General features: G+C 47.6%; 1 protein-coding gene across 1 annotated transcript in view; it reads right to left on the bottom strand.

The window, feature by feature from the left end:
- Positions 1–27,851, bottom strand: part of Kiaa2012 (KIAA2012 ortholog) — a 114,709-nt gene that overhangs the window by 56,423 nt on the left and 30,435 nt on the right. The window contains 5 exon segments of the mRNA XM_052749551.1: positions 13,796–13,906; positions 17,426–17,593; positions 21,252–21,500; positions 23,203–23,371; positions 27,280–27,422. Of these exon segments, the coding sequence (XP_052605511.1) occupies positions 13,796–13,906; positions 17,426–17,593; positions 21,252–21,500; positions 23,203–23,371; positions 27,280–27,422 (840 nt within the window).

Raw genomic sequence — 27,851 nt, 5'->3', positions numbered from 1 at the left:
CTGCCCTGGATGGCCCATTTCTCACCTTGCCTTCCCCTCCATGTACCCTGCTATCCAGGCATTACAAGTTGCTCATACTACCATCCAGGCATTACAAGTTGCTCATATTTCTCCCATTCTGCTATGCTCCCTAACTCTCCTGAGGTCTTTCCCCCTCCCATTTGATTAGTTCCTACACATAGCCATAGGAACTCTGCTATGGGTGCTTTTCTGTCCTTCCAAAGCCAACAACCTCCATCCTTCATAATTTATATTCAGACCTCATTCTACATCTGTGGTCCTCTTTAAGGCCCGGCTCTGCCTCTCAACTGTATTATTGTGCCTGGCATGGTATTTGTTACTAGCAGATGGTCATTTGGTGTTGGCTGAATTAATGAATGAGCAATTTCCTTGTGCCTTGTAAAATAACCTTACTTATTCTCTCTGTTGAACATGCTCCAATGTTGGTGCTTACATTAATTTTCAAGTGAAGAATTGTGGGGATTAACCGTGGCGATGTCCTCAGGCCACAGGGCAGTGTGTGAAGGAAGCAGGGGAGGGGAAGCATCCTGAAGCAATCTCTCACGGTTCAGTCACACAGATTCCCAAATGAAATGGAAAGTGATACTGTGGATTACTGGCTAATAAAAGTGATAACTTTTCGTTACTGTAACAAAAGAAAAGCTAACTTTTTAATTTTTTTAAATTAAAAATTTTTTTTTTTTAAATTTTCGAGACAGGGTTTCTCTGTGTAGCTTTGGAGGTTGTCCTGGATCTCACTCTATAGACCAGGCTGGCCTCGAACTCACAGAGATCCGCCTGCCTCTGCCTCCCAAGTGCTGGGGTTAAAGGTGTGGGCCACCACTGCGGGGCAGAACTTTTTCTTAGGGTCAGTGGCAAATCAGGGGACCAAGCCAAGCTCTCCTCTTCCAAGAACCGGAAGAGGAGCTGCATGAGACTGAGTGAAAGAATGGAAGAGAGGAGCCAGCACATCAGGAAACTGTAACAGTCATGGTAACCATGGCTACGACCATCATCATCACCCTTATCTCCATCATCTCCATCATCGATGTCATCTTCCAGGCAGGGCTCCTCTTGAAGGGCTGCCGAACTGCTCAGCTTTACATAAATGTAAACGGACACAGAAACTCCCCACGGAGGACGCCGCTGGCGAAGGGGTGAAGGTGGGGCCAGCCTCCCACTGGGCTTCCTGCTTACACATCTTGCCGTCACTCACGTCACGGGGACATGATTATGTCTTTTCTCCTACTTTTGCAACCCCTGGGAAAAGCAGTCCCTCACACACCCCGCATTGTAGTCCCAGCGTTAATGCAACAGGTTCCTCTCCGGATTCATTGCTGCCTCCCCAAATGAGCAACGAGGAAGACCACACACGTTCTCCTCTTCATCAAAGACTGTTTTTAGGGGAAGAGCCTCTGTGTAATCACCCCTCTCTTCCCGGTCTGAAACAGGGGCAGCCATGTCTGTGGGTGGAGGGGGAGGTCTGAAGGTTTGCAACCCTCTGTGGGGGAATGAAACATGAAAGGAGTCTTGGAAGAAGGAGGAATCGCCCTCAGTCCTGCACTGAAGACACAGGCCACAGAGAGTGTTTGAGACAGCCTCCTAGTCCATAGCTGTGCAGGCTGAATTGTGCTCCACTGTGGGGGCCAACCGCCTCCTTCTCGTGATGGGAGTTGTGCAGCATATAACCTGGACCACTCAGAGGTCATCCCTGGGGACGACCCCTCCTGGGCCAGCTGAGCGCAATCATTTGGGAAAAGTCAACTTCTCTAAGATTTCTGCTCAATGCCAGCCAGTGGGCTTTCTAGGAATAACTAACTCACGAGGACTCCACATTTCTCAGACATCCTAAGTACATCTCATTTCCTATTGACTGCTGTATTGTGTGTCTGTGTGTGTGTGTGTGTGTGTGTGTGTGTGTGTGTGTGTGTCTTTGTATTTCTGGAAGTCTAGGTATGTCATAACACGGTCATGAGCTGCATGATACTGAGAAGCCGGGGTGACATTTTACAGAGAGAGCTGACTTTTCAGGGGTATTGGGCCCTTCCTCTTTATAAGGGAGACTAGGATGGACAAATTCTGTTTTTCACAGACTGAAAAACAATCAAGAATTTTAACTAAGAGTGTGAAAAACTTGAAAAAAAGGTCCAGTTTCTTTGTCCTAAAAACGGGGAGAAAAATATAAAGTCAATGGATGCCTGGATTTAAGCCTGACCATGAGTGGCATGGCTTTGAAACGCTGTGGATGCCTGTGGAGAGGAGGCTGGTCTAGCATTCCAAAGCCATTGAGGAGAAGGCCGATTTTATCCAAGGTTTTTAGAGGTGAAGCCCTCCCTGCAGGGTCCACCGTGCTGAAACTGTGAGCAGAGAATCCGTGATCAGCAGGAGCACTGCTCAGCTGATGCTGGACACCGGGCTGTGGGAGCCGCAGGTGCGTGATGCCACTCAGGCCTCAGTTTCCAAATGAGTTGGGACCGGGGCAGACAAGAGAGGTTCTGGCCCCAAAGACAGACCTTTTTATTATTTTTATTTATTTTTCCAATCTGATAGAGTCACCCGGGGTGAGAGTTATTGTAGCTGTCCTTGTTAGCCAAACTGAAAATGGGTTTAAACAATGCTGTTTTTATGGCTGAAGAGATAAGGCTGACAGACCCAAGAAAGACTGCAGGGACAGGGGTGGGGGGGAGGGGGAGGGGAAGAGGGAGGAAGAGAAAAGGTGGGAGTAATAAGGAAGGGGAAAAAAAATCACAGAGCAGCTTAGACAATTTAAGCTGGAAGAGACGTATCTTCCAGGTGAATTACCCACCCAAACACAAGTACTTGCCCTTTTAAAATTCATCTTGCTCCATTAATCTAGTACTGACACTAAGGATACTGGAGTTTGCCAAAGAAGGGGCAGCGTGGATCTGCACAGCTGCGGTGGTGCAGGCGCGCGTGTGTGTGTGTGTGTGTGTGTGTGTGTGTGTGTGTGTGTGTGTGTGTGTGCGCGTGCGCGTGTGTGTGCTCACGCACTCGCGCCTGTGCCCAAGAGTGTCTGCGTGCACACACAAGCAGTCACAGGCACGCCCAGAACCCAGGCTGAGAAAGCAACCTGGAATCCAGAGAGCCAACCGTGAGGGAGGAAAAGCCATAATTAGTGTTAATTGTCGGCCCTCCAGTTCAAGAATGGATGCTCTGGAGAGTGGAAAATGAGAACAAACATTAATTATTGAGTAGGGACTTTGGAGACAGACACTCTGGATTAAAAGGAGAGAGATAAATTGCATAATGAATGCTAATTTTCCCTCCTAGAATTGAGCGGTCCAGTGGTTGAAAGGGGAAAGGGGGCTAGATCAGTCCTGAAAGAGAAACCTCCCCGTGAGTGGGGGTGGGAGGGCGGAGGAGGGCTCCACACGCTTTCCATCATGTTTCCCACCCGCTCCCTTTGTCTCCTGGCTCCCAAGAAATCTGCTCTCAGGCTTTTCCTTAGGACGCTTTATTACTACCCCAGCTGACGGCTAGGAAGCCCGAGCATTTCTCTATAGCAAAACCCCAGCCGCGCACCTGGCTGCTTTTTCTTAAACTGGGGGGAATGCGACTGGAGGAACTGTGGTCCTGTGGCGCTGCTGGGGGTCGGGGTCGGGGGTGGCGCATGCGGGCTCCAGGGCCTTAGTGGTTGTTTTATCTTAATTACAATATACCAGACAAACAGCACCCCCACCCCCCCACCCCACATTGGTAATTTCTTAACTGAAAGTAAAAACAGAATAGGGTAATTGTGGCCAATTTTGTGGACCCTCTACAAACAGGCTTGTCTCTGGTTGCTCTGGTTTCATCCCCGCTAGCAGGCAGTGGCCCTGAGGGGCCTGCACTTCCTGTACCTGCTGAGTCTCCGTCTGAATGAGAGGTGGCTGGAGTCCTCTACCTCTTCTCGACTGTCCCCTCACGAAGGCTGGCACACCCACGTTGGGTTGCATGGCATCCCTCCTCAAACATCTGTGATTCCTTGGTGTCTAAAAGGGAGCATTTCAGCTCTGGCCTGGCACACAGGCCTTCCTCGGTCTGGCCCTGGCCTGCCTTTCAGCCCCAGCCCCGTCTTTGGACCGGGTTCTGAGTCCATGCATACTGGGCCACATGCTCCCTGCTTCTCTACGCTTGTCTCTGTTCATGCCAGTCCCCAGCAGCCTGTTTTCGCCCACTTCTCCGTTTCCTCACTTCTGATCTCAAAGGTCTGCCAACGGGAATCCCTCGGTAAAAGCCCTTCCCAGTCTCCTAGGCTAGACCTAGTGACACCTTTAGCAGCCCTGAGTTGGGTTGCTTGGGCCTCGATCGATCACAGCTCTGCTTTGCCCGAGACCAGAAGCTGCTTGTGAATCTCTTTGCCCCCTGGATTGTGAGGTCCTTACACAGCAGCCCCAGTGCTGGGTCCAGAGCCCTGGGAGTGAGTGAGGAAAGCGAGGCAGGCCGACTCCGCAAGCGTGTCACAGCGGAAGAAGGCGAGCGTGTGACAAGGTGGCCTTCCAAAGATACTCCTTTATTTCTCTTGCACATCAGAGTCCAGAGGTGAGTGGGCAAACCAGGGTGGCTTTGCTCCGATGGAGTTATCTGGGCACCTGGCTCTTTATAACTTACTGCTTTGTCATCCCATAGAACGTGGTTTTTCTTTTTCTTTCTTTTTTTTTTGGAGCTGAGGATCGAACCAAGGGTCTCGCGCTTGCTAGGCAAGTGCTCTACCACTGAGCTAAATCCCCAACCCCAAACATGGTTTTTCTTCCACGTGGTTGAAACTATTCCCCATCGCAATCAAATGCAGCGGTAAAGAGAGACGGGCGAATAAAGAAATGTCTTGGAAGTCACACGTGAAATTTCCATTCACATTGATCACCTAGCCGGACCGAGGGACAAGATGCGCTGGGAAGTCTTGAGTTAGGCGTCCGTATGTTCACCTAACGTTCAAGGATGCGGATCCTAACTGATAATGGAGGAACGGACATTGGGGACCCATGGAAGGCTCTGCTATTACCATTTCAACCAATGTTTCTGAGCGTTTCCTGTAAGGGCTGTGGGGGACCAGCCCCCACATTTATTTACCCCAGGGACTCTTGAGGAATGAGGGATAAGAGACTTAGTTAGAAACAGAGGGGAGAGAAACAGAGGAAAATCACAGGATAGACTGGAGTGGACCTGCATCCTTATCCACCGGCCGGGACTAGCTCTGCCCTAGGATATTTATAGGAATGCCAAGGGGTGGAGCAAAAGACCTCCCCCAGCACAGCCAAGTGCAGACCATCTCAGACACCTGCACTCAGGCCCGTGGTCCTAATCATCCTCTATGCAGACCTGCTTGGTAAAGCCACCAGGAACCCTGAAAATGGGCTCCCACAAAGAGTCACCTGTTTTCCAAGACGTTCAGAAGTAGATTAGAGGAATTTACGGACAGGAATTTTAAATCCAAGAGAGGAAAGACAACAAGAGTGAGAAGAACTTTGACCTAACAGGGTATAGGAGCTTGTGGATTTACCACACAGAAGTTGTATGACTAGGGAAAAAAAAATCACACATTTGTGCCCCCCCCCCCCCTAGTTCTCTTAATCTATAAAATAAGAGGACTTTCAAACTGTGGTTTTCTGGGCTCAGGCAGCTGAGTCTGGCCACTCTGTAATCCAGACAACATCTTAGGAAGGGAGGAGTTAGCTGGGCTGTAGATGCTTTGGGAGGGGCACAGACTACCTCTCCTTCATTCTGGCAACTTGGCCCGTATCTGTTTCATCTGTCGGTGCCCTCAGCAAGTCTCATTAAGTGCTTCCTTTGCATAAACACTGGTGATAGTAATCTACAGATTTCCTCTTGATTTTGGGGACTCCTAAAACGGAAGGAAAGCAGGGGAGACAGAGTTTGTGCCTTCATAGGCTCCGTAAAAGTGACGCAAGTACCGTCATCTGCAATAACAACAACAACAACACCAGGAAATTAAGTATGCTCTAGCACTTAGTGTGCTCTTTTCTTCCAAGAAGGATTTTCTGAGCCAGGTCTGGTGACGCACACGGGTAATCCGAGACCATGGGAGGACGGCTTCGAGTTTGAGGCCGGTTTGGGCTACATACCGAGCCTCTAAAACAACAGTAATAAAATTTCTAGCAGGTTCAGAGGAGAAAAGATTTTTTAAAAAATTTCTCTTTGTCTTTGGGGCATGGTCATAGAGGGTGATGATGCCGTCTTCCATGGGAACCTCAAGAGGTCTTTGCCAGGGCTGGAGAGATGGCTCAGAGGTCAAGAGCACTGATTGCTCTTCCAGAGGTCCTGAGTTCAATTCCCAGCAACCACATGGTGGCTCACGACCATCTATAATTCCATCTGGTGCCCTGTTCTGGTGTCCAAGTATGCATGAAGGCAGAACACTGCATACATAAAGAAAGATTAAAAAAAAAAAAAGAGGTCTTTGCCAAAGGAAAGGAAAGAGCCAGGTGTGGTGACTCAGGCCTATGACCCCAGCGCTCGGGAAGTTGAGGTAGAAGGATCAAACGTTCAGGGCCTGCTTTGTAGGGAGATCCGGTCCAAAGAGAACAGATGGGAGGCAGAGGCAGGTGGATCTCAGTGAGTTCGAGGCCAGCCTGGTCTATAAAGAGAGTTCCAGGACAGCCAAGACAGTTACACAGAGAAACCCTGTCTCGAAAAATCAAACAAACAAACAAACAAACAAACACAGGAGAAAGAAAGAACAAAAAAGGCAAGAAAGTCCTTAGCATCTGGAGGGACTTTTGATGCTGGCCATCAAGGCGTGGTCAGTGCCGGTTGTGGAGGCCTTACTGGTTTCTTGATGGTGAGAGAAAAGAGCCTGGCTTCCTTCTGAAGACTGGGACAGACTGTTGTCAAACTGTCCCTCCTGAAGCCCGAGACAGACCTGATTTAGTCTGACACTAAGACTGACGGGAATTTCCTGCAGTCGTTATAAGGTTTGCTTATCAACTAGGGTTAAGTGTAGGGCAGTAACCACTCAGGTAGTCAGGGCAGAAACAGGGTTGTAAACTGGTTGAAACTGCCTGTGGTGGTTTGAATGAAAATGGCCCCCCATAGTCTCAGAGGGAGTGACATTATTGGAAGTGTGGTCTTGTTGGAGTAGGTGTGGTCTTGTTGGAGGAAGTGTGTCACTGCAGTGGTGGGCTTTGAGGTTTCAGAAGCTCCAGCCAGGCCCAGTGGCTGTCTCTCTTCCTGTTGCCTACAGATTCAGATATAGAACTCTCAGCTCCTCTCCAGCACCATGTCTGCCTGCACACCGCCATGCTTCCCACCGTGATGATAATGGACTAAACCTCTGAACTGTAAGCCAGCCCCAATTAAACATTTTCCTTTATAAGAGTTGCCATGGTCATGATGTCTCTTGACAGCAATAAGACCCTAACTAAGACGTGGCCTTTTAGCATGTTGTCTTCATGAGCTTGGTGCCAACGTAAGTAGCCCCAACCTTATATGTCTCTGCCTCACTTCCCCCTTCCAACTCTCATGTAAGCAAGGCAGGATTGGTGGAGTACAATTTTCACTCCGTCCCCTAGCTGCAAATGTATGTGGGAAATGTAGTTTTTAGCTTTCTAGCGTCCATAGTACAGGAAGGTGGGATGCCCAACAACTCTATCCAGCCATGTTTTCCTTTACTCAGACTTTTGATCTGAGATCAATAGAACTGATAACATCTGACAACATTATTTCTTGTGGGTTATTAGCCAACACTGATTGGGCAGGAGGAACACTGTGAATTGTTACCACATGGGTCTCTTTCTTTTTGCCTTCCTCTCCTTCTTCCCACCCAGAGGTGGATGTATCGCGGGCTGTATGATTCAGAACTGAGGTCTGGAGAAGGAAAGCAGGAACAGTCAGAACCTAGTGAATGCTGAGATCCTGTTTCAAGCTGAGAGAACAGAATTGCCCCCACTGAAGGAGCCTCCTGAGTGAGGGGCTTATGTAGAAACATATGCTGTTAGAGCTGAGAGGTACCCTAGAAATCACCAGTTTAGCATTTTCCAAAGTATGCTCCCAAAAAAGATTTAGATCCATGTGACACTTTTCTGAAAAACAAAAAGCATTCAGTGATCAAGCAAGTTTGAGAAGCAGTGTGGCTCTGAATCCCTCAGAGGCATGCTTCTACATCAGGAATCTGCTTAAGGCTAGCAAATGCATTCGACCTCAAAGCCCTTGCCTTTTTGCATACTGTCCATGACTCCTCCAGGACTGGTGTACCATGGGATACGTGCGAGGAGGACTGGATGTCAAACCAACTTTCTTTTTTCCATATGAAGGGGCTGAGGTCCAAAGGAGTGGAGTTGTTTATCCATGATCACCAAAGCCACAGGCGGTAGATTGGGTCATGGGACCCAAGACTGTGAGCATTTAGTTCAGGGCCCCTTCATTTTCCTCACACAGACTCACTGGAAGGCATTCCTTAAATTTCTAGGCATCATCTTTACGACAACAGCTGGGAAGAGATAAACTCCTGAAGGGAAACCACACGGTCCCATACCCCCCAACATGGAAAGACTCTCCCTGACCCAGGGCTCAACAGAGAAAATGGGGTATTCGTTATTGCAACATGAATTATCCTCAACCTAGTGAACTGAAGCAATGAGGTTTACTCATCTCTCACAAATTTGGGGTGGGAGTCTGGGAGTGACATAAATGTGGGATTCTGGTACGGTTATCATAAGGTCACAGCCACGTCTGGGAGGAGTTTGGTAATCTAAAGGCCTAGCCCGGAGCTAGCCTCTGGGAGACTGAGGCAGAAAGACCTCTGCATTCCAGACCAGCCAGGGTGACAGTGAGACCAAACCAAAATAACCACAAAAAACTCCTCCTACAAAATGTCTTCCTGCTCATGTTGATCCCCGCCCTGTGCCAGAGAGCTGAGAGGTGGTGAGACCTTCAGTAGGTGTTTGGGCTTTGCCTTCACGAGTGACAGGGGGTGATGCTCCTCCCCGCGGGGTGGGCTAGTTTTTGAAGCAATGAGGGTGTTGTCATGCTCCTGAGTCTACATCAGTTATTGTAGGAGTGAGTTCTTAGAACTCGAGTGTACTAACTTGCAACACTTTGTACTTTTATTTTATCAGCACCCCCCCAGCAGGTGCTGATGTAACGCTGCACTCTGGGATTCCTCAGTCTCCAGAACAATGAGTCAGAAGAAGTCTCTGTTCTTCACAGATCACCCAGGCTCACTTACTCTGTTATGGCAACTGTGATGGTTTCAATGTAATTAGCTTGGTTTTCTGTGTTGCTTTGGTTCAGTATTTCCTCACTATTCTTCCTCCTCTGTGTTTTGGAATGGTAATGTATATCCTGTGGCATTATATGTTGGAAGTATGCATTTTGCATTTTGATATTATTACAAGCTCATGGGGCCAAGGAGTAGAATGTGGGTAGTTTGAATATAATGGACCCACATAAGCCGGGCGGCGGTGGCGCATGCCTTTAGTCCCAGTACTCAGGAGGCAGAGCTAGGAGGATCTTTGTGAGTTCAAGGCCAGCCTAGTCTACAGAGCAAAATCCAGGACCGGCACCAAAACTACACAGAGAAACCCTGTCTTGAAACACGCCCCCCCAAAAAAAACCCCACAAAAACCAAAAAACCTAACAAAAAAAACCTGACCCATATAATCTCACAGGGCATGGTACAATTAGGAGGTGTGGCTTTGTTGGAATGGGTCTGGCCTTGTTGGAGGAGTGTGCCACTGTGGGGGCAGGCTTTGAGGTTTCCTATGCTCAGGATACTGCCCAGTGTCTCAGTTGATTTCCTGTTGCCTGCAAGATGTAGGACTTTCAGCTACTACTCCAGCACCATGTCTGCCTGCTGCCACCATACTTCCGGTCATGATGATAATGGACTGATCCTCTAAAACTGTAAGCGAGCCACCCCAATTAAATATTTTCTTGATAAGAGTTGCTGTGGTCATGATGTCTCTTCACAGCAATAAACAAACAAACAAACAAACAAGCCCTGAGACAACAACAGAGCCAGGTAGTGGTGGTGCATACCTTTAATCCTAGCACTCTAGAGGCAGAGGCAGGCGGATTTCTGTGAGTTCGAGGCCAGCCTGGTCTACAGAGAGTTCCGGGACAGCCAGGGTTGTTACACAGAGAAATCCTGTCTCGAAAAACAAAACAAAACAAACAGAAAAGGACAGCAACAGACAGTGGGCTAAGACAGACTCTGTTTCCAAAGCCATTTACCTCGCTTCTGTCCACATCAGTATTAGATGTGAGCCAGCCACTGTAACCTTTTGAAGGGAGATATGTCAAGTGGACACGTGTTAAACCACCAGACCAGGAAAAGCTGCATGGGTCAGGATGCTGATTATATGACAAAGCAGAGCAGCAGGGGTAAAACAAAGAAATAAGCAGATGGGAAACACACTTTGGGTTAAACATCCCGTTAGGACAATGCTGAAGGCTGATTAAGAACTCTGAAAGAGGCTGGGAATTGAAGTCTACATGGGACCTGAGGTCCCAACTTGAATTCTTGGCTCCGACATCTTTGACTATCTCTCAGTATGAAACTGGTGAATAGAAGAACTCTTGAGAGGAAATGTGTGCGGCTGGCACTGTGATGAGAAGAATATTTGAGGATTTGTATCAGGGATAAGCAATTCAGAGAGCATGTCCAATGCTTGACTTAGACCTTTCCAAGCCAACTTTTCCTTTTGGAAGCCTCTGAATTCTGGGAGTGTTGCAATAGCCCAAGATGAGCGGGAGAGCCAAATTCCAGTGCTTCACATCTTTTCTCCCCTCTCCTTCTTCTAAAGGTTATATTCATCTCTCTCTGCTGTTTGAAAGCGAACTATCATGATCTAATTGCCTAAGAATTTATCCCCAAATAGTTGTTGACAGAGCCTTACAGTTTCAGGAGGATCAGACAGATCATATTCCCTCTTTGACTTAAGAATTTTTTTCAGTATTAAAAAAAAACCTAACTATGCTCTCCCAAGAACTTTTCTGTGTGGCACCTGGGGTATTCAGTCAGTCAACACGCATTTCTTGGACATAGGATAAAGAGAGGAGGTTCCCTAGGACTCATATATTAGAGAGCCAAACTGAAAACAGATGCAGATAAATCCAAAATCACAAAGGTGGGACTGAGAGAGAGGAAAGGGGTGAGATTACATCTAGGTAATTGTATGGAGGGAGGTAAAATTATTCAGGAAAATGTCCTGGGAAAGATGAACTTAGAGCTTGTCTAAATACTTGGGGGGACGACTCAGGAACAGGCCTGGAGAGAAAAGCCTGGAAACTGAACATTTGGGCCATCAAGGGATGATGGAGGGATCACTGGAGGGCAGCTGGAATGTGTGGGAGATGATGCTGGGAGGGGTGTGGAAATGGTGGCCGAGGAACAATGAGACTGGGGATGTAGCTCAGCCTCGGACCTCCTGCCTGGTATGTGGGAGGCACTGAGTTCCACTCCTAGCACCAAAATTAATATGAGTAAGTAAAATAAAATGTAAAAGATGGATCTGGCCGGGGCGGTGGAGGCGCAAAGCTACACAGAGAAACCCTGTCTCGAAAAACCAAAAAAAAAAAAAAAAAAGATGGATCTGAGTAAAATTGAACTTTCAGAGTCTCTGGTGGTAGAGAAAGTCTTCTGCAAAGGGGAAAGAACTTTCAATATACTCTCTGTTGGATCAAACCAAAGATCAAACGATCAGAACCCCCAAATCCACAAACAATTCAAGACAGAACAACAGAAATACTTCTTCAGGGGATGGAGAGACGACTCAGCCGCTAAGAGCACTGGCTGCTCTTCCAGAGGACCAGGGTTCAACTCTCAGCACACACAGGTTGCTCACAACCATCTGAAACTCCAGTTCCAGAGGATAGGACGCCCTCTTTTGGCCTCTGAGGGCACTGCACGCACATGGTGCACAGACATGTGTGCAGGCAAAACACCGATACACATAAGCACAGTCTCCAAAAGTGTGCTTCAATGAATGGAGTCTCTTAGAAAGGTCGACCTGGCCGGGTGGTGGTGGTGGCGGTGGCGGCGGCGGCGGTGGCGCACGCCTTTAATCCCAGCACTCAGGAGGCAGAGGCAGGCACCAAAACTACACAGAGAAACCTTGTCTCAAAAAACTAAAAACTAAAACTAAAACAAAACAAAACAAACAAACCAAAAAGAAAGGTCGACCTGTCCTTTGGATCATTGTAGGAAGATGTGAGTTTAAGATATTTCCTTACCTCTTGAAGCACCATCCAATCACCATTAAGACGGCTGACCACACTGAGGAAAAGTTGGAGGGAGGGAGACTGCCTAGCTGATTCATTCAGCAAGAGCACACTGGATGGATGCTTCTGAATTTCAGAAGCAAGTGGGACTGAGTGTGTCGTCCTTCGGATGGGGAGAAGAGGCAGACAAGTCTCCATTTATTTAGCCTAAGTTGTATTTCTCTTTCTCTCTCTGAAATTGGGGGCGGGGGTGTTTGCTAGGACTCCAACTCAGGACCCTGTGCATGCCAGGCAAGCACTCTCCCCCAAGTCCATTCCAGTCTCTGAACTCCTTTTCAGTGAACACTGGCTACGATCCTGCTCCATGTGTTGGGAACTGGGACGGGAGCTGGAGGCACTGACGTGTCTAAAGCATCCTATCTACACGGTAGCAGCAAACACAACACTTCAACGTTTCTGTCTCTGCCAGTCGCCTTTGCATTGTCCAAGGAGAAGCTGTTTCCCCCGGAACAGCGTGGGCAAGTGCGCGGCAGGTGACTGGCCCATTTGTTTCCCCGGCTGTCCCACCAGCTGTACCCCGGAGAGTCCTTCCAACTGTCTCGCTCCTGCTCCAGCAGATTCAGACCCAAGATATTTAACAAGTCATCTTCTGGTATAACCAAATGGGGAATGGGAGTTCTTGGATGCTGAATTCAGAAGCAAATGCATCGTACTTCCCAGAAATCCCTATAATGGGTGGAACTTACAGCAATAGTCATAGACTATAAAATGCAGTCAAGGGATAGATAGCTCTCTCTCTCTGTGTCTCTCTGTCTGTGTCTGTGTCTGTGTCTGTGTGTGTGTGTGTGTGTGTGTGTCTTGTCATTGTGGGTGAGCAACCATGGACACAGAAAACATCATCAGGCTACGTAGAGGACAAGCCAGGGCTATGGAAATCTGGCCCCAGATCCAGGCTCTTCTCATTAAGCCAGTTGTGACATAACCCACCAATGCAGGCAGCTTTTAATCTTCCTCATCAAGGGGCCTGCTGGCTGCACAGCTCATGCAGGCCCAGCCCGATGGTTTCTGGGTGGTTGACACTCATCACCCTCTGATTTCATTTCTTTTTTTCCTTTGCAAAGTGGCTGTTGCCCAGAGTCAGCATCTCTCTTCCAGAAAGCTTCCGTGCCAAAAGGGGTTTTGGAAACTGCCTCGCTGTCTGTCAGGAGCCAGGTGACTCACAGCAGTGAACCAATGCACATAACAAGGATGCCTGATTGGGTTACCAATTAGCCACCTCCACCTCAGGAGCGTGGTTGGAAAGAAGAGAAGAAGGCCCTGTGTAGTTTGGGCAAATACCAAAAGGGCTTTATCAACCCGATCAAGGAAGGCATCAACATGGCACACTAGAGCTCTTCCAAGCCATTCCCCTGCAACTCCTGTCTCCAGGTGTTCCGGCAAGAGGGAACTTGTTCCTCGAACATAGGGTTATTGTGTCTGGACCACAGAGGAACCTCTGTGTCAGGGAGTGGGAGAAGCTGGCTGCTTCGCATCGGCTGCTTTTAATGATGTCTCTGCTGCCGCTGGGAACCTTTGGAAACCGAAAACAAGGCTGCCCTGGAGTGTGCTTTCTTACCTTGTCCCGGCGGAAGCGCCTCTGTTCCCGAGAGCCCCTCGAGCGACAGGCAGACGTTTTCACCATCTAGACTCCGCACGAAGTGTCCCAGTGTGGGGTCTCTGGAATTTTCTTGAAAGTAAGAATATGCATGGGCAGCATTAGCCTCAGTGCAGGTGAGGGAGGCCGAGCCTGGCTGTGTTCCCTAAGCCCAGGTAGGGTGTGAACGGAGATGCTGGTGTGTCCTCTGCTCGCCAGCGTTCACTGAGGCACTTGGCAGAGTAGGCTTATTGCCTAGGCCCTATCTTCTGGGGGTCAGGATGAGATAGAGGGGCTTCCACGAGCCACACTACACCCATGCAGAGTCTGGAGAAGGTAGCAGCTCTGGGCATTTTGAGGGCAGTTCTAGGCCAGTGTGGCCTCCTCCAGTTGAGTGTGGCCTAGTCCCTGGGTCCACAATTTGGTGATTCCTGCTTTTGCTTTTCCTCCCAGTTGGTGCCTTTGTGTGTGATCACAGACTGGGACCAAGTGCTGGGACTATACAGGAAGTCCAGCCCAGGCTGCCCGAAGAAGTTGTCTGTCTCTTGGTTACTTGCAAAGACTCAAGGTGTGTTTGTAAACTGACTATGAAAGAAAAAAACGTATGTTCTTCCTCTGCTCCCAGTCCTGACACAGAAAACACCTGTGACCAGGTGTGTGGAGGTTTCCCTCACCAAACCATTCTCTAGAGACAACAGCGGGGGGCCTCCTATACTTCTGCTCAATGCTGGCACCTCTACCTGGAGTAATGTCAGATTCCTCAGGTTAAAGGCTCAGATCTACAAGGCTGTCCCCATTTTAACTGTTGACTGCAAGCCCCCATGTTGTAGAATATTATTTTAAGATGTGTTACATTTGTTTGTGCTGTGGGACATTTGTTTTATGCTGCAAAGATGTGTTGCATTTTTTTATGTTGCATTTGTTTAACTCTGTGAAGCTGTGTTTCTGTGCCTGTCTAAGACATCTGATGGTCTAATAAAGAGCTGAATGGCCAATAGCGAGGCAGGAGAAAGGATAGGCCAGGCTGGTGGGTAGAGAAAATAAATAGAAAGAGAAAAAGAGCGAAGAGACCTAGAAGCCAGAGAAGGAGGAGGACTCCAGGGGCCAACCACCCAGCGACACAGCCAGACATGGAGTAAGAGTGAAAGTAAGATATACAGAAGTAGAAAAGGAAAAAGTCCAGAGGCAAAAGGTAGATGAGATAATTTAAGAAAAGCTGGCTAGCAACAAGCCAAGCTAAGGCTGGGCATTTATAATTAAGAATAAGACTCCACATATGATTTATTTGGAAGCTGGGTTGTGGCCCCCAAAAGAACAAAAACAACCAACCCCACCCCCATTTGTGGCCTGTGCTTCTAACCCACCAACTATAAACCAGGCTTCCATGACTCCCTCCTTGAAGTTGATGCTTTCTTAGGACACTCACAGAAGACACTCAGGGCTACTAATGTGTCCTCAGGAATTAGCCCACAGCCAGTGAGATGCACAGGGTAGGGATGGAGCTTCCGCACCCTCTCTGAGCATACGTGACCCCATTAGCATAATCTCTATCATTATCCAAGAGGCTCCCCATGAGCAAGAAAAGACACTTCTGGAAACTCCACGGGTTTTTAGGTCTGTGACAGAAACCAGGGGCAAAAGCTAAATATAGTTCATATCATATGAATCTTCCTTTTCCTGTTTCCAAAAAGGGGCAGTAGAAAGTCAGACCTCTAGCTGGAGTGGATGCTGAGGGCCATGTACATAATTCACTTACAAACATACAAATGTGCATAAAGATACAAACGCACGTGCATACATGTGCATACTCTCAAAAGACAAACGTACATAATGCACAGCCACATGCATGCAGGCATGCAAGCTTATACACATGCCACAAACAAACGGTGGCACAATGCACTGAAACATGCACTCTGTCACAGGCTTGAATGCACCTTAGATGTGTGCTATCACATGCTCAGACACATAGAGGTATGCATCAGGCACACAGCACACACATGTACTCACATGGGCAGATAAGCATACATGTACTACCAAACACACTGAGATCCATGAGTATACACACACTCACACACACTCACACATGCACACACATCCAGCATACACACTTGGGATTTCTTGTCTTAGTCATGACTGTACCATTCTATTATAATCATATTTTCCCGTGTGTGTGCGTGCGTGCGTGCGTGCGTGCGTGCGTGTGTATGCATGCGCTGTGATTTATCTAGGGTTATTGACCTCTAGGGTGGCCCCTGGTGAAGAAGGGACCCTCATCAAGCTTGGGCCGTTTGTACCATGGATAAGGGGACGAAGCTGAGAAAAAAGTCTTTAAGGCATTTGTGTAGAAAGAGGGGAAGGAAGGGGTTTGATTGTGACTCCCTCAGCCCTCAACAGAGAAACTGCAAACACAGAACGGAGTTATTGACTTACATATTTAATTTATGCTTACAAGAATTCAACCCCACATGCTTCGGGGACAGAAGGAGAGACGGAAGGGGAGACAGACAGGGCAGGGAGAGAGTGGTTGATTTAAATAGAGCCCCCCTGTTTCCATGCAGCATGAAAGGGTAGGAGTCTGTTGTTTTCCCTGCGGCTCTCAGCTCCCCTGTTCTCCCAGCGGGAGTTGTGCTGTGAACAGAGAAGCCTCTTCCACACTTGCTAGCCCCTTCATCTGGTGCTCCCCAGAGGAGGACGTGGCCCAAAGCTCTGAGGGAGGAGGAACAGTGCACGGATTGCATTTAAAAAATATATTAAGATTTATTATTTATTGGTTTTATTTTCTGTGTGTGAGTGTTTTGCCTACGTGTATGCATATATGCTACGTGCATGCCTGGTGCCTGAGGAGGCCAGGAGAGGGCTTCAGATCCCCTGGAACTGCAGTTACGATACTTGGGTGCTGGGAACAGGCCAGGAGCCCTCTGAAAGAGCAAATGCTCTTAACTGCGGAGCAGGCTCTTCAGTCCCTCCCCTGAGTTTCTTTGACAGTTGCCTTTCAGTTTCCAGCATGGCACCTCTCTTGAGATTTTTAGGGGTAGTTCAGCAGCTGTGGCTTTCTGAACTGCCTACGGGGTTCAAAGTCCCGTGTCAGCCGCTACCGCGCTGTCTTACGGTGTTGCTTTTGATCTCGGTCACTCCTTGACTGCCAGCAGCTACGTGGGGCTCAGCCGCACAGGGCGTGGCTTGCCCTATCTCATCCTAGGATAGGAATGCAGCATCTTTCTCCTCCTGTGAACAGGCCTCAGGTCTTCCCTGGGCTGGAGGATGATTTCCCTCTGGAAGTTTTTATCTACGGCAAGCTCCGCAGGTTCCTGTGCCCAGGGAGGTTTCTGTCTTGGAGTAGTGTTAAGTATGGTCTACTGAACTCAGTGGTGTGCAAGCCAGGAGTTCAGGGAGCCACGTCATCACGTGTGGCTGCTGGAAGGAGGAAACAGCTTGGTGTGTATGGGTGCAGTAAACTCTCTAAATAAGTCTGACTCTTTAGGGGGATGGCCGAACATTAATTTCACTAATACAGTTGGGAATACCACCATTTCCCCCTTTTTGGTGGGGAACCTGGACAGGAGCCAAGGAAAGACAATGAGATAGGGTTTGCATGCACCCCAGAATGATTACCTGGTCTTGCTGGCAGTGCCCCCTCATTTGAGCGACCTGTGGGACTGTTGCAGGCTGATGTCCTGCAGCTGTCCATGTCCTTCCGGATCTCTGGACTTTTTTTCCCTTTTTTCGGGGGCGGGAGGTGCAGTGGTTGGTCCTCGCTCTTGGCCAGGCTATCACCATCTCCTAAAGCAAAATGGGAAGAACTCTGGGATCAGGAAGGCCAGTTGTGTCTTTTCTGGCTTGGTTGACAGCTGCTGGTGTTCGGGATAAACGGCTCTATTTGTTTTTGGCTTTGCTCCTCCTTTCCAGACCTGCTAAGGGGTAGGGAGCCGAAGAGTGAAATTGCTCTTGACTAGAATAGGAGCCCTTCCTTTGAGGAATTGCCCAGAGTGAGGAGGCATGGAGAAGTGGTAGCTGTGACTGCCATCTCATAGAAGGGATCCAGAGATGGGGACAAGCCTGAGAAGTTGCAGGCTCCCCAGTCTGAAGGCCCTGAGTATGAGGACTCAGGAGATTTTGATTATAACATACCATTTTCTTTCCTATTGAGACAATAAGATCTCATTGTGTAGCCCAGTCTGGCCTTAAAGTGTGCTGTCTCTGCCTCAGTTTCCCAAATGCTAGGATCACAGGCCTATGCTACCATACCCAGCTGGCTACAGATTTCTGATGACAAAGCCAATGATCACATTTCCTTCTCTAGGTATGTAGGGTACAAAGCACAGCTTCCTATTGGTTCAGGGTAGAGTGGGTGCCCACATTCTCAGATGCTAAAGTTCCTTACGTAAAATGGCGTAGCATTTACTTCCTACATGCATCCCGTATATACTTGTCTCTAGGGTCCTTATAACAGCTGATACAATGTAAATGCTGTGCAAATAGTTACATTGTACTGTTTAGGGGAGAAGAGCAAAAATACAAAAAAGAGGGAGTGTTTAGTACAGTTGATTTTTTTCCCCCAAACACTTTTGATTTGTGGGTGGTTGAACCCATGGATGTGGAGTGAGCGCATTGACTGGAGGACCCACTATACCACCCTCCACGTGGTAGACAGAGGGCCGCAGGACTGATTAAAAAAGACTCCAGAAAGCACCTCTTAACCCTTCATCTCCATTCTCTCTTCTCAAAAGCAGCAGGGACTGTTCTAGGAAGACAGAATCTGGGACCTCACCTACAAAAGCCTGGCTTGTCTTTAGAGATAATGGTCTTTATTTCATACTTGACACAACTGTTGCTTTTAGGTGTAAAAGCTGCTTCATGTGAAATCTCAAAATTTCACAGGGTGTTTATTTATTACAAAAAAGAAGTACTTCCTGTCCCCTCCCCCGCCCCCTAGTCAGGGTCTCTCTACATAGTCCTGGTTGTCCTGGAGTTCACTCTGTAGACCAGGCTGGCCTTAAACTCACAGAGATCCACCTTCCTGCCTCTGCCACCCAAGTGCTGGGTTTAAAGGTGTGCGCTACCACGCCTGACCGAAGAAGTATTTTTACAGTGGACAAATCTACACCACCTTTGACCCAATACAGGTTAGCGTCACTTTCTACAGAATACACTGTCACTGATGTCATAAGAAACTAACTTGGAAACCTGATGTATCCATGAGCAACTGTTATTCTAGCACCCCAGAGACAGAAACAGAAGGATCAGGAGTTCAAGGCATCCTCAGATACACAGTGAGTTCGGAGTCGGCTTGGGCTATATTTTTATGTGAGATTCCATCTCAAAAAACCAAACCAAGCTGGGAGGTAGTGGTGCACATCTTTAATCCCAGCACTTGAGAGGCAGGCAGATATCTGAGTTCGAGGACATCCTAGTCTATAGAGCTGGTTCCAAGACAGGCAGGGCTACACAGAGGAACCCTGTCTCAAAAAACCCAACTAAACCAAACCAAAACCAAACCAATCAAACAAACAGATCATTTCAAGCCAAATCAACCAACCAACCAACCAACCAACCAAACAAACAACAACAACAACACCATCAACAAACCCTACCCAACCCAAACCTAAACTACAGCAGCAACAACAACCCACAGAACAAAACCATGCCTAGAGAATTCTTGCAGGTTAAAAGTCTCTGAAGAGAGATGAGAACTGAATGCTCTGCATGGTCCTGAATTGAATTTTGATTTGGGGAAACAAACAAATAAAAACCCATAGAGAACATCGCTGGTATAACTAGAAAATTTTGAATATATATTTTATATTGGAAACCATTTCTGCATCAATGCTAACTTTTTTTTTAATGTGATAACAGTATTGTGGCTGACAGAATAGTTTGCTGCTAGACTGTATAATGTCTGCAACTTACACCCACATAGTGCTACAGTAAAATAAAATATGTGTGTATGTAGATGTGTGAAAACATCAAAGCTGGCTTCACTTTTGTAGTATTAGAGGGGAAATATCCTAGGGCTGAGCAAGAGAATGGGAATGTGCAGCCTTTGTGGGCATGGGACAATCCCACTTACCAGCTGCCAATACCCTGCGCCAGGTCTGTGGGGGACATAGTATGTGAAAAAGCTTTCCTCTTTGGCACCTCCTTTTTTTCTGAGTTGGGGTGTCACTGTTTGGGGGTCTGACCTTGAACTTATGACCCTCCTTTGGGTCATATACTGAACTAAGTCATTCTGACTTATCAGAGACTTCTTAGGCTAGCTTCTAGCTGGTATTGCAGCCAAAGATGGGCTGGCTCTTGACTCTCAGCCCTTGGTGGGTGATTCAGTAGGTGAGAAGGAGTGCGGGGCAGTACAGGCTGAGCAATGGTAAGGGTGAAATCCAGCATGCCGTCTTTATCTCTGTGGCTCTGACTGTGCACCGGAAAGCGGCAGAAGGCAGTCCTTGCCGGTACTAGCTCTAAGGAAGCTGCAAAGCGGATGGCTGACAATTACGTAGGAGGCGGTTAAATAAGCCCCCACTCTGACAATACCTTTTAAGAAGACCCTACCCTAGTTCCTCGTTGTGTCTATTCTCAAGGGCAACGTAGGGTAATGGGCAAGAATGGAGTTGAGCACGGGGAGGTCCTGACCTCCAGTCCCAGCAAGGCCACTTGCAGTTGTGTGGCCTCAGATAAGTCACTGAGTTCTTGGCATGTCTATTTTCTGGTCTGTAAAATGAAGGCAGTGTTGTCGTGATGGGCACCTGAGAGAGTGCCTGTTAAGGTGCCCGGTGGTGACCTACCACTTGTGGTCACCTGCCACTTGTGAGCCTGTCATCTTGTATGTGAGGAAGGCTCAGGATTCCGAAGACGGAGAACTTTTCACATATGGCTGACCACTTCCAACCTATTTACTATATTAAAATATACACTTTAACATACCCATAACTTCTTTATTTATTATTATTTTTAACATTTTTTAGTTTTTTTTTTTCAGACAGGGTCTCTCTGTGTAGCCCTAGCTGTTTTGGAACTAACTCTGCAGTGAGTGGTCTGGTCTCAAACTCACAGAGATCCACTGCCTCTGCCTCCCAAGTGCTGGGAATAAAGGTGTGCCCTACAACACCTGGCCCCATGTGTATAACTTCTAATGACCATATATTTTGAAAAAATGTGAAGGCTTTTTTTTTATCAATATAACAAACTTTTAAATGAATAAGCACGTATTTATAAAAGATTAGGAATGAAATTTCATGGCTTAAAAACAGGATTAGTAACAGGGCATGCAGCAAATTTTCAGTCACGTTAGTGCCATTTTGCATCTGTAACCAGAAAGTATTATGGAGGGCTGATTCAGTGAGTAAGTCACGTGCAAGCCAGACACTGTTAGTTGTATTGAAGCACATGGGTTAACCAGTTGCTGCCTGAACTACAGCCATCTTTAAGAGGCTGAGGATGGACTAACCTCCCTGGAAGCCTTTCTCTCCACGGAGGACCCTCCTGGGTCTTACCCTGTTTCGGTTTAGAGTGAGGTTCCCTTGGGCTGCCGGAGGGAGAAAGGAACTACTTTGAGGTGAGGGTGTGTCCTGGCCCCTGGCCACCGGGAGATGCACCGTGATGCCCCTTGGCCTTTCTAAGTACAGCCGCTTCAGGGGAGGCCGCCACAGAGGCGTGGCCTCTTCTGGTTGTGGATCTGATTCAGGGTACTGAGCAGCTAGAAGACAAAGAGAAAGCTAAGTTGTTTTTGCCACGTGTCACGTCTTTGTGGAGACTCATCTCTTCCTCGCTTGCACAATGGGGTTTGGGTAAATCTCTGTCCATTCTGTGACTCCAGGGTTGGCCATGTGACTGAGCTCGGATTATAAGAGGAACTCATTATCTTAGCCACAGTGATTGGTTCCAGGGCAGGGACATGACCCAAGCCAGACTGTCCCTCCCTCCCTCCCAAGGAGGCTCCAAGGAAGTTGGGGAGGGAAGCATTCATCCTTGGACGAATTCCGAACAGCTTTGGAACAAAACAACCTCCTGTAAAATTCCCAGAAGTCAAAGCTATAAGAAATCAGAGGCAGTTAAAGTTTCTAGAAAGCTCTGACTCCCTTAAAAATGGGGGTCATCTTTTCTCCTAGACTGACCAGTGAAGTCCCAGGAGAGAGAATCCCTGTTAAGCAAGGGCACAGCAAAACAACTTAGGGAATTTCTCCTGTGACACAGGGTGGGGTGTTGACTCTCAAGGCTCCTCTAAGAGCCTTCTTCAGTACCGTTGGACCTGTTCTCCTAGCTCACGCTCTCTCAGAGGTCTTCCCTGTTCTCCTGGCTCATGCTCTCATGGAAGTCTTCTTAGAAAGAACAGAATCCTTTTCCTGACAAGAATTGTTGAGATCGTCTTTTAGATAATGAAATAATTTTAAAAATAAATAAAGACTCTTTGGGGCATTTTTTTTTTCTTTTTATAAAACGAAGGTCCAAATAGCCAATAATTGCTTTTAGCTTGGCTGCTGGGAAATCCAGTTAAATAAATCTAATGTTTACCTAAAGCGCTAACTTCATCCAAGTGGTCTGGTAATATCAACTTCTCTGATCTTTTCAATCAAGGTTTATGTCCTTTGTGTCAAGTCAGCTTGACACAAGCTAGAGTCATCTGAGAGGAGACAGCCTCAGTTGAGAAAATGCCTCTGTGAGATCCAGCTGTAGGGCATTTTCTTAATTAGTAATTGATGGGAGAGGGCCCAGCCCACTGTGGGTGGTGCCATCCCTGGGCTGGTGGTCCTGGGTTCTATAAGAAAGCAGGCTGAGTGAGACATGAGGAACAAGCCAGTAAGCAGCACCCCTCCACGCCTCTGCATCAGCTCCTGCCTCCAGGTTCCTGTCTTGTTTGAGTTCCTGTCCTGACTTCCTTCAGTGATGAACAGCGATGTGGAAGTGTAAGCCAAATAAACCCTTTCCTCCCCAAGTTGCTTTTGGTTGTGGTGTTTCATCACAGCAATAGTAATTCTAACTAGGACATTTTTTTTTTCCATTTTCATTCTTAGTTGCTTTTTTTGGTATTATATAATTTTTTTTTGTAAGCTGCCGGAACATTCTTACACTTTTATACTATCTATGGCACGCTGAGTTATTTATGTATCTGTCTGTCTTCTTTTCCTAGTTTCGTAACATGAGCTGCTCAGGGAAGGGCCCGGCAGATAGAATTGAACTGGGTGTGATCAGAAGAGATCCTACGGATTTTGTTGCCTTACCTTTGTTTGGAAAAGACCCACTTTTCCTGGGGGTGACCCTGGGGATGACCCTGGGGATGACCCTGGGGGCTGGTGTCTTCAGCCATCACTTCTGGATGGGTTGGACTGGCAAGGATCCCAACTTTTAACCCTTTCTGGCTTGACCAAGTTCCACGGAAGTGCCATGATCAGGGAACCTACCTCTTCTGCAGGCCTTTTCTTTGGGGGGCTGTGGGGCATGGAAATGAATCTCCATTGGGATAACGAAGAGCTCCATTGGGGGTTCATTGGCCTTAAATTGGCTCCTCAGGGGGTTGAGGACTCTGGGGGGTTCTTCTGAAACAGGAGGTAATTTCCGAGCCTTTGGTGCCTGGAGAAAGTATAAACACAAAACCAATATGGCAGAAATGAAAACTTGGCTGCCTGCAGAGGGCAAATGATACCGTATCTTACTGCATTTCTTGTTCAAATAGCTGCTAGAAGAAGCAAAGGTCATCGATGGCTTGGGAGCTGGTGCTGGTGGCTCTGGTGTGTGTGTGTGTGGGGGGGGTGTTTTGCTTTGATATCTCCAGGGAGCTCCAAGTATGTCCTTCCTGCCTGAGTCTTCTGAGTTTTATCAACAGGATAAATTTGAGAACCTTTGAGAGAGCCAGGTATGGCGGTCCACACCTGTAACCCCAGCACTTGGGAAGTGGAGGCAGGAGGATCAGGAGTTCTAGGTCATCCACAGTGAAACAGCAAATTCCAAGTCAGCCTGGGCTACATGAGATCCTGCCCCAAAGTCCCCTCTCCTTACCATAAAAGCCTTTGAGAGAATAATAATCTCTGTTGTGACTGGGGAGAGTGATAAGGATTGAAGTGACTGGCTGGGGATTCTGTGTCCTGATAAATGAGGAATCTCCGAGTCCGTCGTTAAGAGAACAAGCCAAGGGAACAAGAAGCGGAGGCTGTTCCACCTCAGGTGAGAAGTGAGACGGGGCTCGTCATTAGCGCCTGTTTCCCATTGCTAGCTTTTTTTGTGTTTTGTTTTGTTGTGTTTTGTTTTTCCGAGACAGGGTTTCTCTGTGTAGCCCTGGCTATCTTGGAACTCACTCTGTAGCCCAGGCTGGCCTCGAACTCACAGCGATCCGCCTGCCTCTGCCTCCCGAGTGCTGGGATTAAAGGTGTGTGTCACCACTGCCCGAATCCCTTTGGTAGTTTCTTTTTTTTAAACTTTAGGAAAAATTTTTTTGTTATTGTTTTTACATCCCAATCAATGTTTCCCCTCCCTCCTCTCCTCCCAGCCCTTCCCAAGCCAGCTCCAGCCCCCACCCCGACTTCTCCTCCTCTGTTTCTCTTTGGAAAAGGGCAGGCCACTCATGGTTCTCAGTCAGCCATGGTATATCAAGTTGCAGTGAGACTAGGCTCCTCCTCTTCTATTAAGGCTGGATGAGGCAATCCAGGAGGAGGAATGGGTCCCCAAAGTGTGTGTGTGTGTGTGTGTGTGTGTGTGTGTGTGTGTGTGTGTGTGTGTGTGTGTGTGTTGATGAGGGTGGAGCTTGGGTGCATGTTGGACAAAACTTTGCTACTGAGTTGCCTCCCCAGCCTCTATTTTTGAGACAAGGTTTCACTGTGTAATCCAGGCTGGCTTTGAACTCATAGCTCTCCTGCCTTTGCCTCGTGAGTGCTGAGATTACAGGCATGCCCCACCACTCTTGGAATCTAAGATATTTGTTAGAGAATAGATTTCTTTCTGTAAGCATTTAATAGCCAGTTTGGCCCCCTAGCAGAAAAATCTCAGTTTCTGACCACGTTGTCACATGAACACAACTATAAAGAGTCACCGGTGTCGGCTTCAACATCTCATTTGGCCTGGTTTCTCCTTCTATAGTCGTCACACACACACACACACACACACACACACACACACACACACACTAGTGTGTATATATATGTGTGTGGGGGGGGATACTGTAGGGTAATACTTGGGGTCTCCAGTTTTCAGTCATTGAAAAATCACAGAGCACTTTACTTTTGTTTGTGACATCTGGCATATGAATTTAGTGCCCTGAGAAGTGTAGGTGTGAGCTTTCAGAGAGTTTGATTTCAGAGGAAGAAAAATAAAAAGGATTTTCTGTTTTTTCCCCAGTGCTTAAAAGAAAAAAAAAATCAGGAATCAGAAACACACATGAGCATCCTACATGCTTGGGGCTGGTTGAGGAAGGAAAAATCTACCCAGCTTATGCAAAGTAATATTTATAATTTTGAAACATGAAGAAAATGATTAGCCAAACACACACACATAAGATCTCTGTTCCTGGGGACCCGCCCTCTGCAGGTGTTGCCCACCAACGGCCCTGCTTTGAATACGGACCTTGTGGGTTCTCTTTTACAAGGGTCGCATTGAGAAAGCTGTGTGGGAACTCAGACTTCTTGCGTGAGGGGTGGCTGACAAGCCAAGCCTTAATTTCTTTATTCTAATTAGAAATTGACACAGGGCTTTAATAACACAGTGGAAAATATTGCTTTCCTGTGTTAAACGAATGCACGGGATTCAAAGGCGTCCCTTTCCTCCGCGCCTGGCTCGGGTTGGGACTGACTGGGTGTGAGAGCTCAGGCCTGTGTTGATCCTGCGGTGATGCTGGAGTTCAGGTCTGCTCTGTACTCCTGGCCCAAAGGAACCTGGGAAGCAGCTCGGACTCAGGACCACCCAGACAGTCCTGAAGAGAATGAAAACAACATCGATTCCTGGTACCAGCGCTGCCTGGTCTGCCTGTGGTCCTTCAGAGCGGTTTCAGACGGCGGAGGCCTGCCCATATTCACACAGCAGCTATCGGGCAGAACACTGGAGTTTCTTCTACATGCCTTATCTATCATGGATGCTTCCCAAACGCCAAAGTGCCATGCAGAATTGTGAGGCAGGGCCAGGGCTAGAGATGGCCAGAGTCAGTTTTTAAAAAAATGATTTATTTATTTTTGTGCATTGGTGTTTACCTTCATATATGTCTGTGTGAGGGTGTCAGATCCCCTGAAACTGGATTTAAAGATGGTTGTGAGCTGCCATGTGGATACTGGGTATTGAACCTTGGTCCTCTGGAAGAGCAGCCAATGCTTTTTTGTTGTTGTTGTTGTGGTTTTTTTTTGATGCAACTTCAGAGGTTCTTGCCACCAAGGCTGAGGTCCTGACTCAATTCCTGGGCTCACGTGGTAGAATTACAACGCTAACTCCCGCTAACTGTCCTCTGACGTCCACATGCACACAGTAGGAGGTGCCCGTTCTTACATTAAGTAAATAAATACACAAATAAATAAATGTGGTAAAATTTTAGAAGTGAAGAACACCTTCTTCCTTAAGATGACTCTGGCCAGGGGCTGGAGAGGTAGTTCAGCAGTTAAGAGCACTGCCTGAGCCAGGGGTGGTGGTGGCTCGGCGGCGGCGGCGGCGGCGGGCGGCGGCGGCGGCGGCGGCGCACGCCTTTAATCCCAGCACTCGTGAGGCAGAGGCAGGTAGATCTCTGTGAGTTTGAGGACAGCCTGGTCTACAAAGTGAGTTCCAGGACAGCCAGAGCTACACAGAGAAACCCTGTCTTGAAAAAACAAAAACAAAAACAAACAAACAAACAAACAAACAAACTATATATATATATATATAGTGTTCTGTCTAGAGATCTGCTATCAGATCTCATTACAGATAGCTGGGAGCCACCATGTGGTTGCTGGGAATTGAACTCAGGACCTCTGAAAAAGCAGTCAATGCTCTTAACCTCTAAACCATCACTCCATCCCTGTTCTTAGGTTCTGAAAGGTGTCCATAAACTTGCCAAATCACCCTATATTTGCAAAGCTGACGGAACCTCAACTGAGTGAACACTGCTAGAGTCGGTGTCCCCGGCATTTTAAACTGGTAGGGACCCAGCTGCTCACAGGCTCACGATCTGCTCTTACACCTATAGAGAAGCCCCCTGTCCCCTACCAGGACAAAGTGTTCTGCTCTGAGGAATGATGGGGGGCTGCTGAAACTCCACGATTTCCAACAGCAAATTGCTCCAACACCTCATTCCAACTCCACTTCATGAGCTCAGAGACGTCCCTCTGAGTCACTTAATTTCTAGAATGAGATTAAACACAGACACAGACACCACACACAGATATACACATATGCACACACACATGCACATACACTTGCACATGCACACAGACACATGCACACACATGCACACACAGACACACATATGCACATATATTTGCACATACAGATACATGCACACACATATGCACATGTGCACACACATTCCCTACCTTCTTTTTTTTTGTTTCCCCAAACGTCCTTTGTTCTGAGCCCGTGGCAGATGCTATAGGAGGGAAAAGGCATCTTTCAACAGGAGGCTCCTGTGACAAGCAGCCGCCTCTGGCCTTGTGGGGTTTCATGTTCCCTTGTTTATCTGTGGAAACAGGTAGGAATGAAAAGTTGTAGGTAGGAATGAAAAGTTGTCAGTTGCAGATATGGGGTGAACTGCTGAGTTTTAAGTCTTGTTACGTTTTTCTTTCTTTTCTTAGAAATTTGTTTTTTTGGTGGTGTGCATGTGTGCATGCATGTGTTAATACATGCTACATGCCTGCAGAGGCCAGAGGGTATCAGATCCCTTGGAGCTAATTACAGGCAGTTGAGGTAGCTGTGAACCATCCAATGTGGTTACTGGAAACTTAACTGGGTCCTCCAGAAGAACAGCAAGTGCTTTTAAACCATCCAGTCACCTCACTAGCCCTCTATTTTGTCTTTTTTTTTTTTGAGCAGCTTTTCATACAGTAGCCCAGGCTAGCCAGCCCGAAACTCACTATGTGATGCAGGATGGCCTTGAACCGGTGCCCCA

This window comes from Peromyscus californicus, unplaced genomic scaffold (assembly GCF_007827085.1).
Source record: "Peromyscus californicus insignis strain IS unplaced genomic scaffold, ASM782708v3 Scaffold_21__1_contigs__length_65335640, whole genome shotgun sequence".
NCBI classification, from domain to species: domain Eukaryota; kingdom Metazoa; phylum Chordata; class Mammalia; order Rodentia; family Cricetidae; genus Peromyscus; species Peromyscus californicus.
This window is presented reverse-complemented; position numbering and strand designations above follow the sequence as displayed.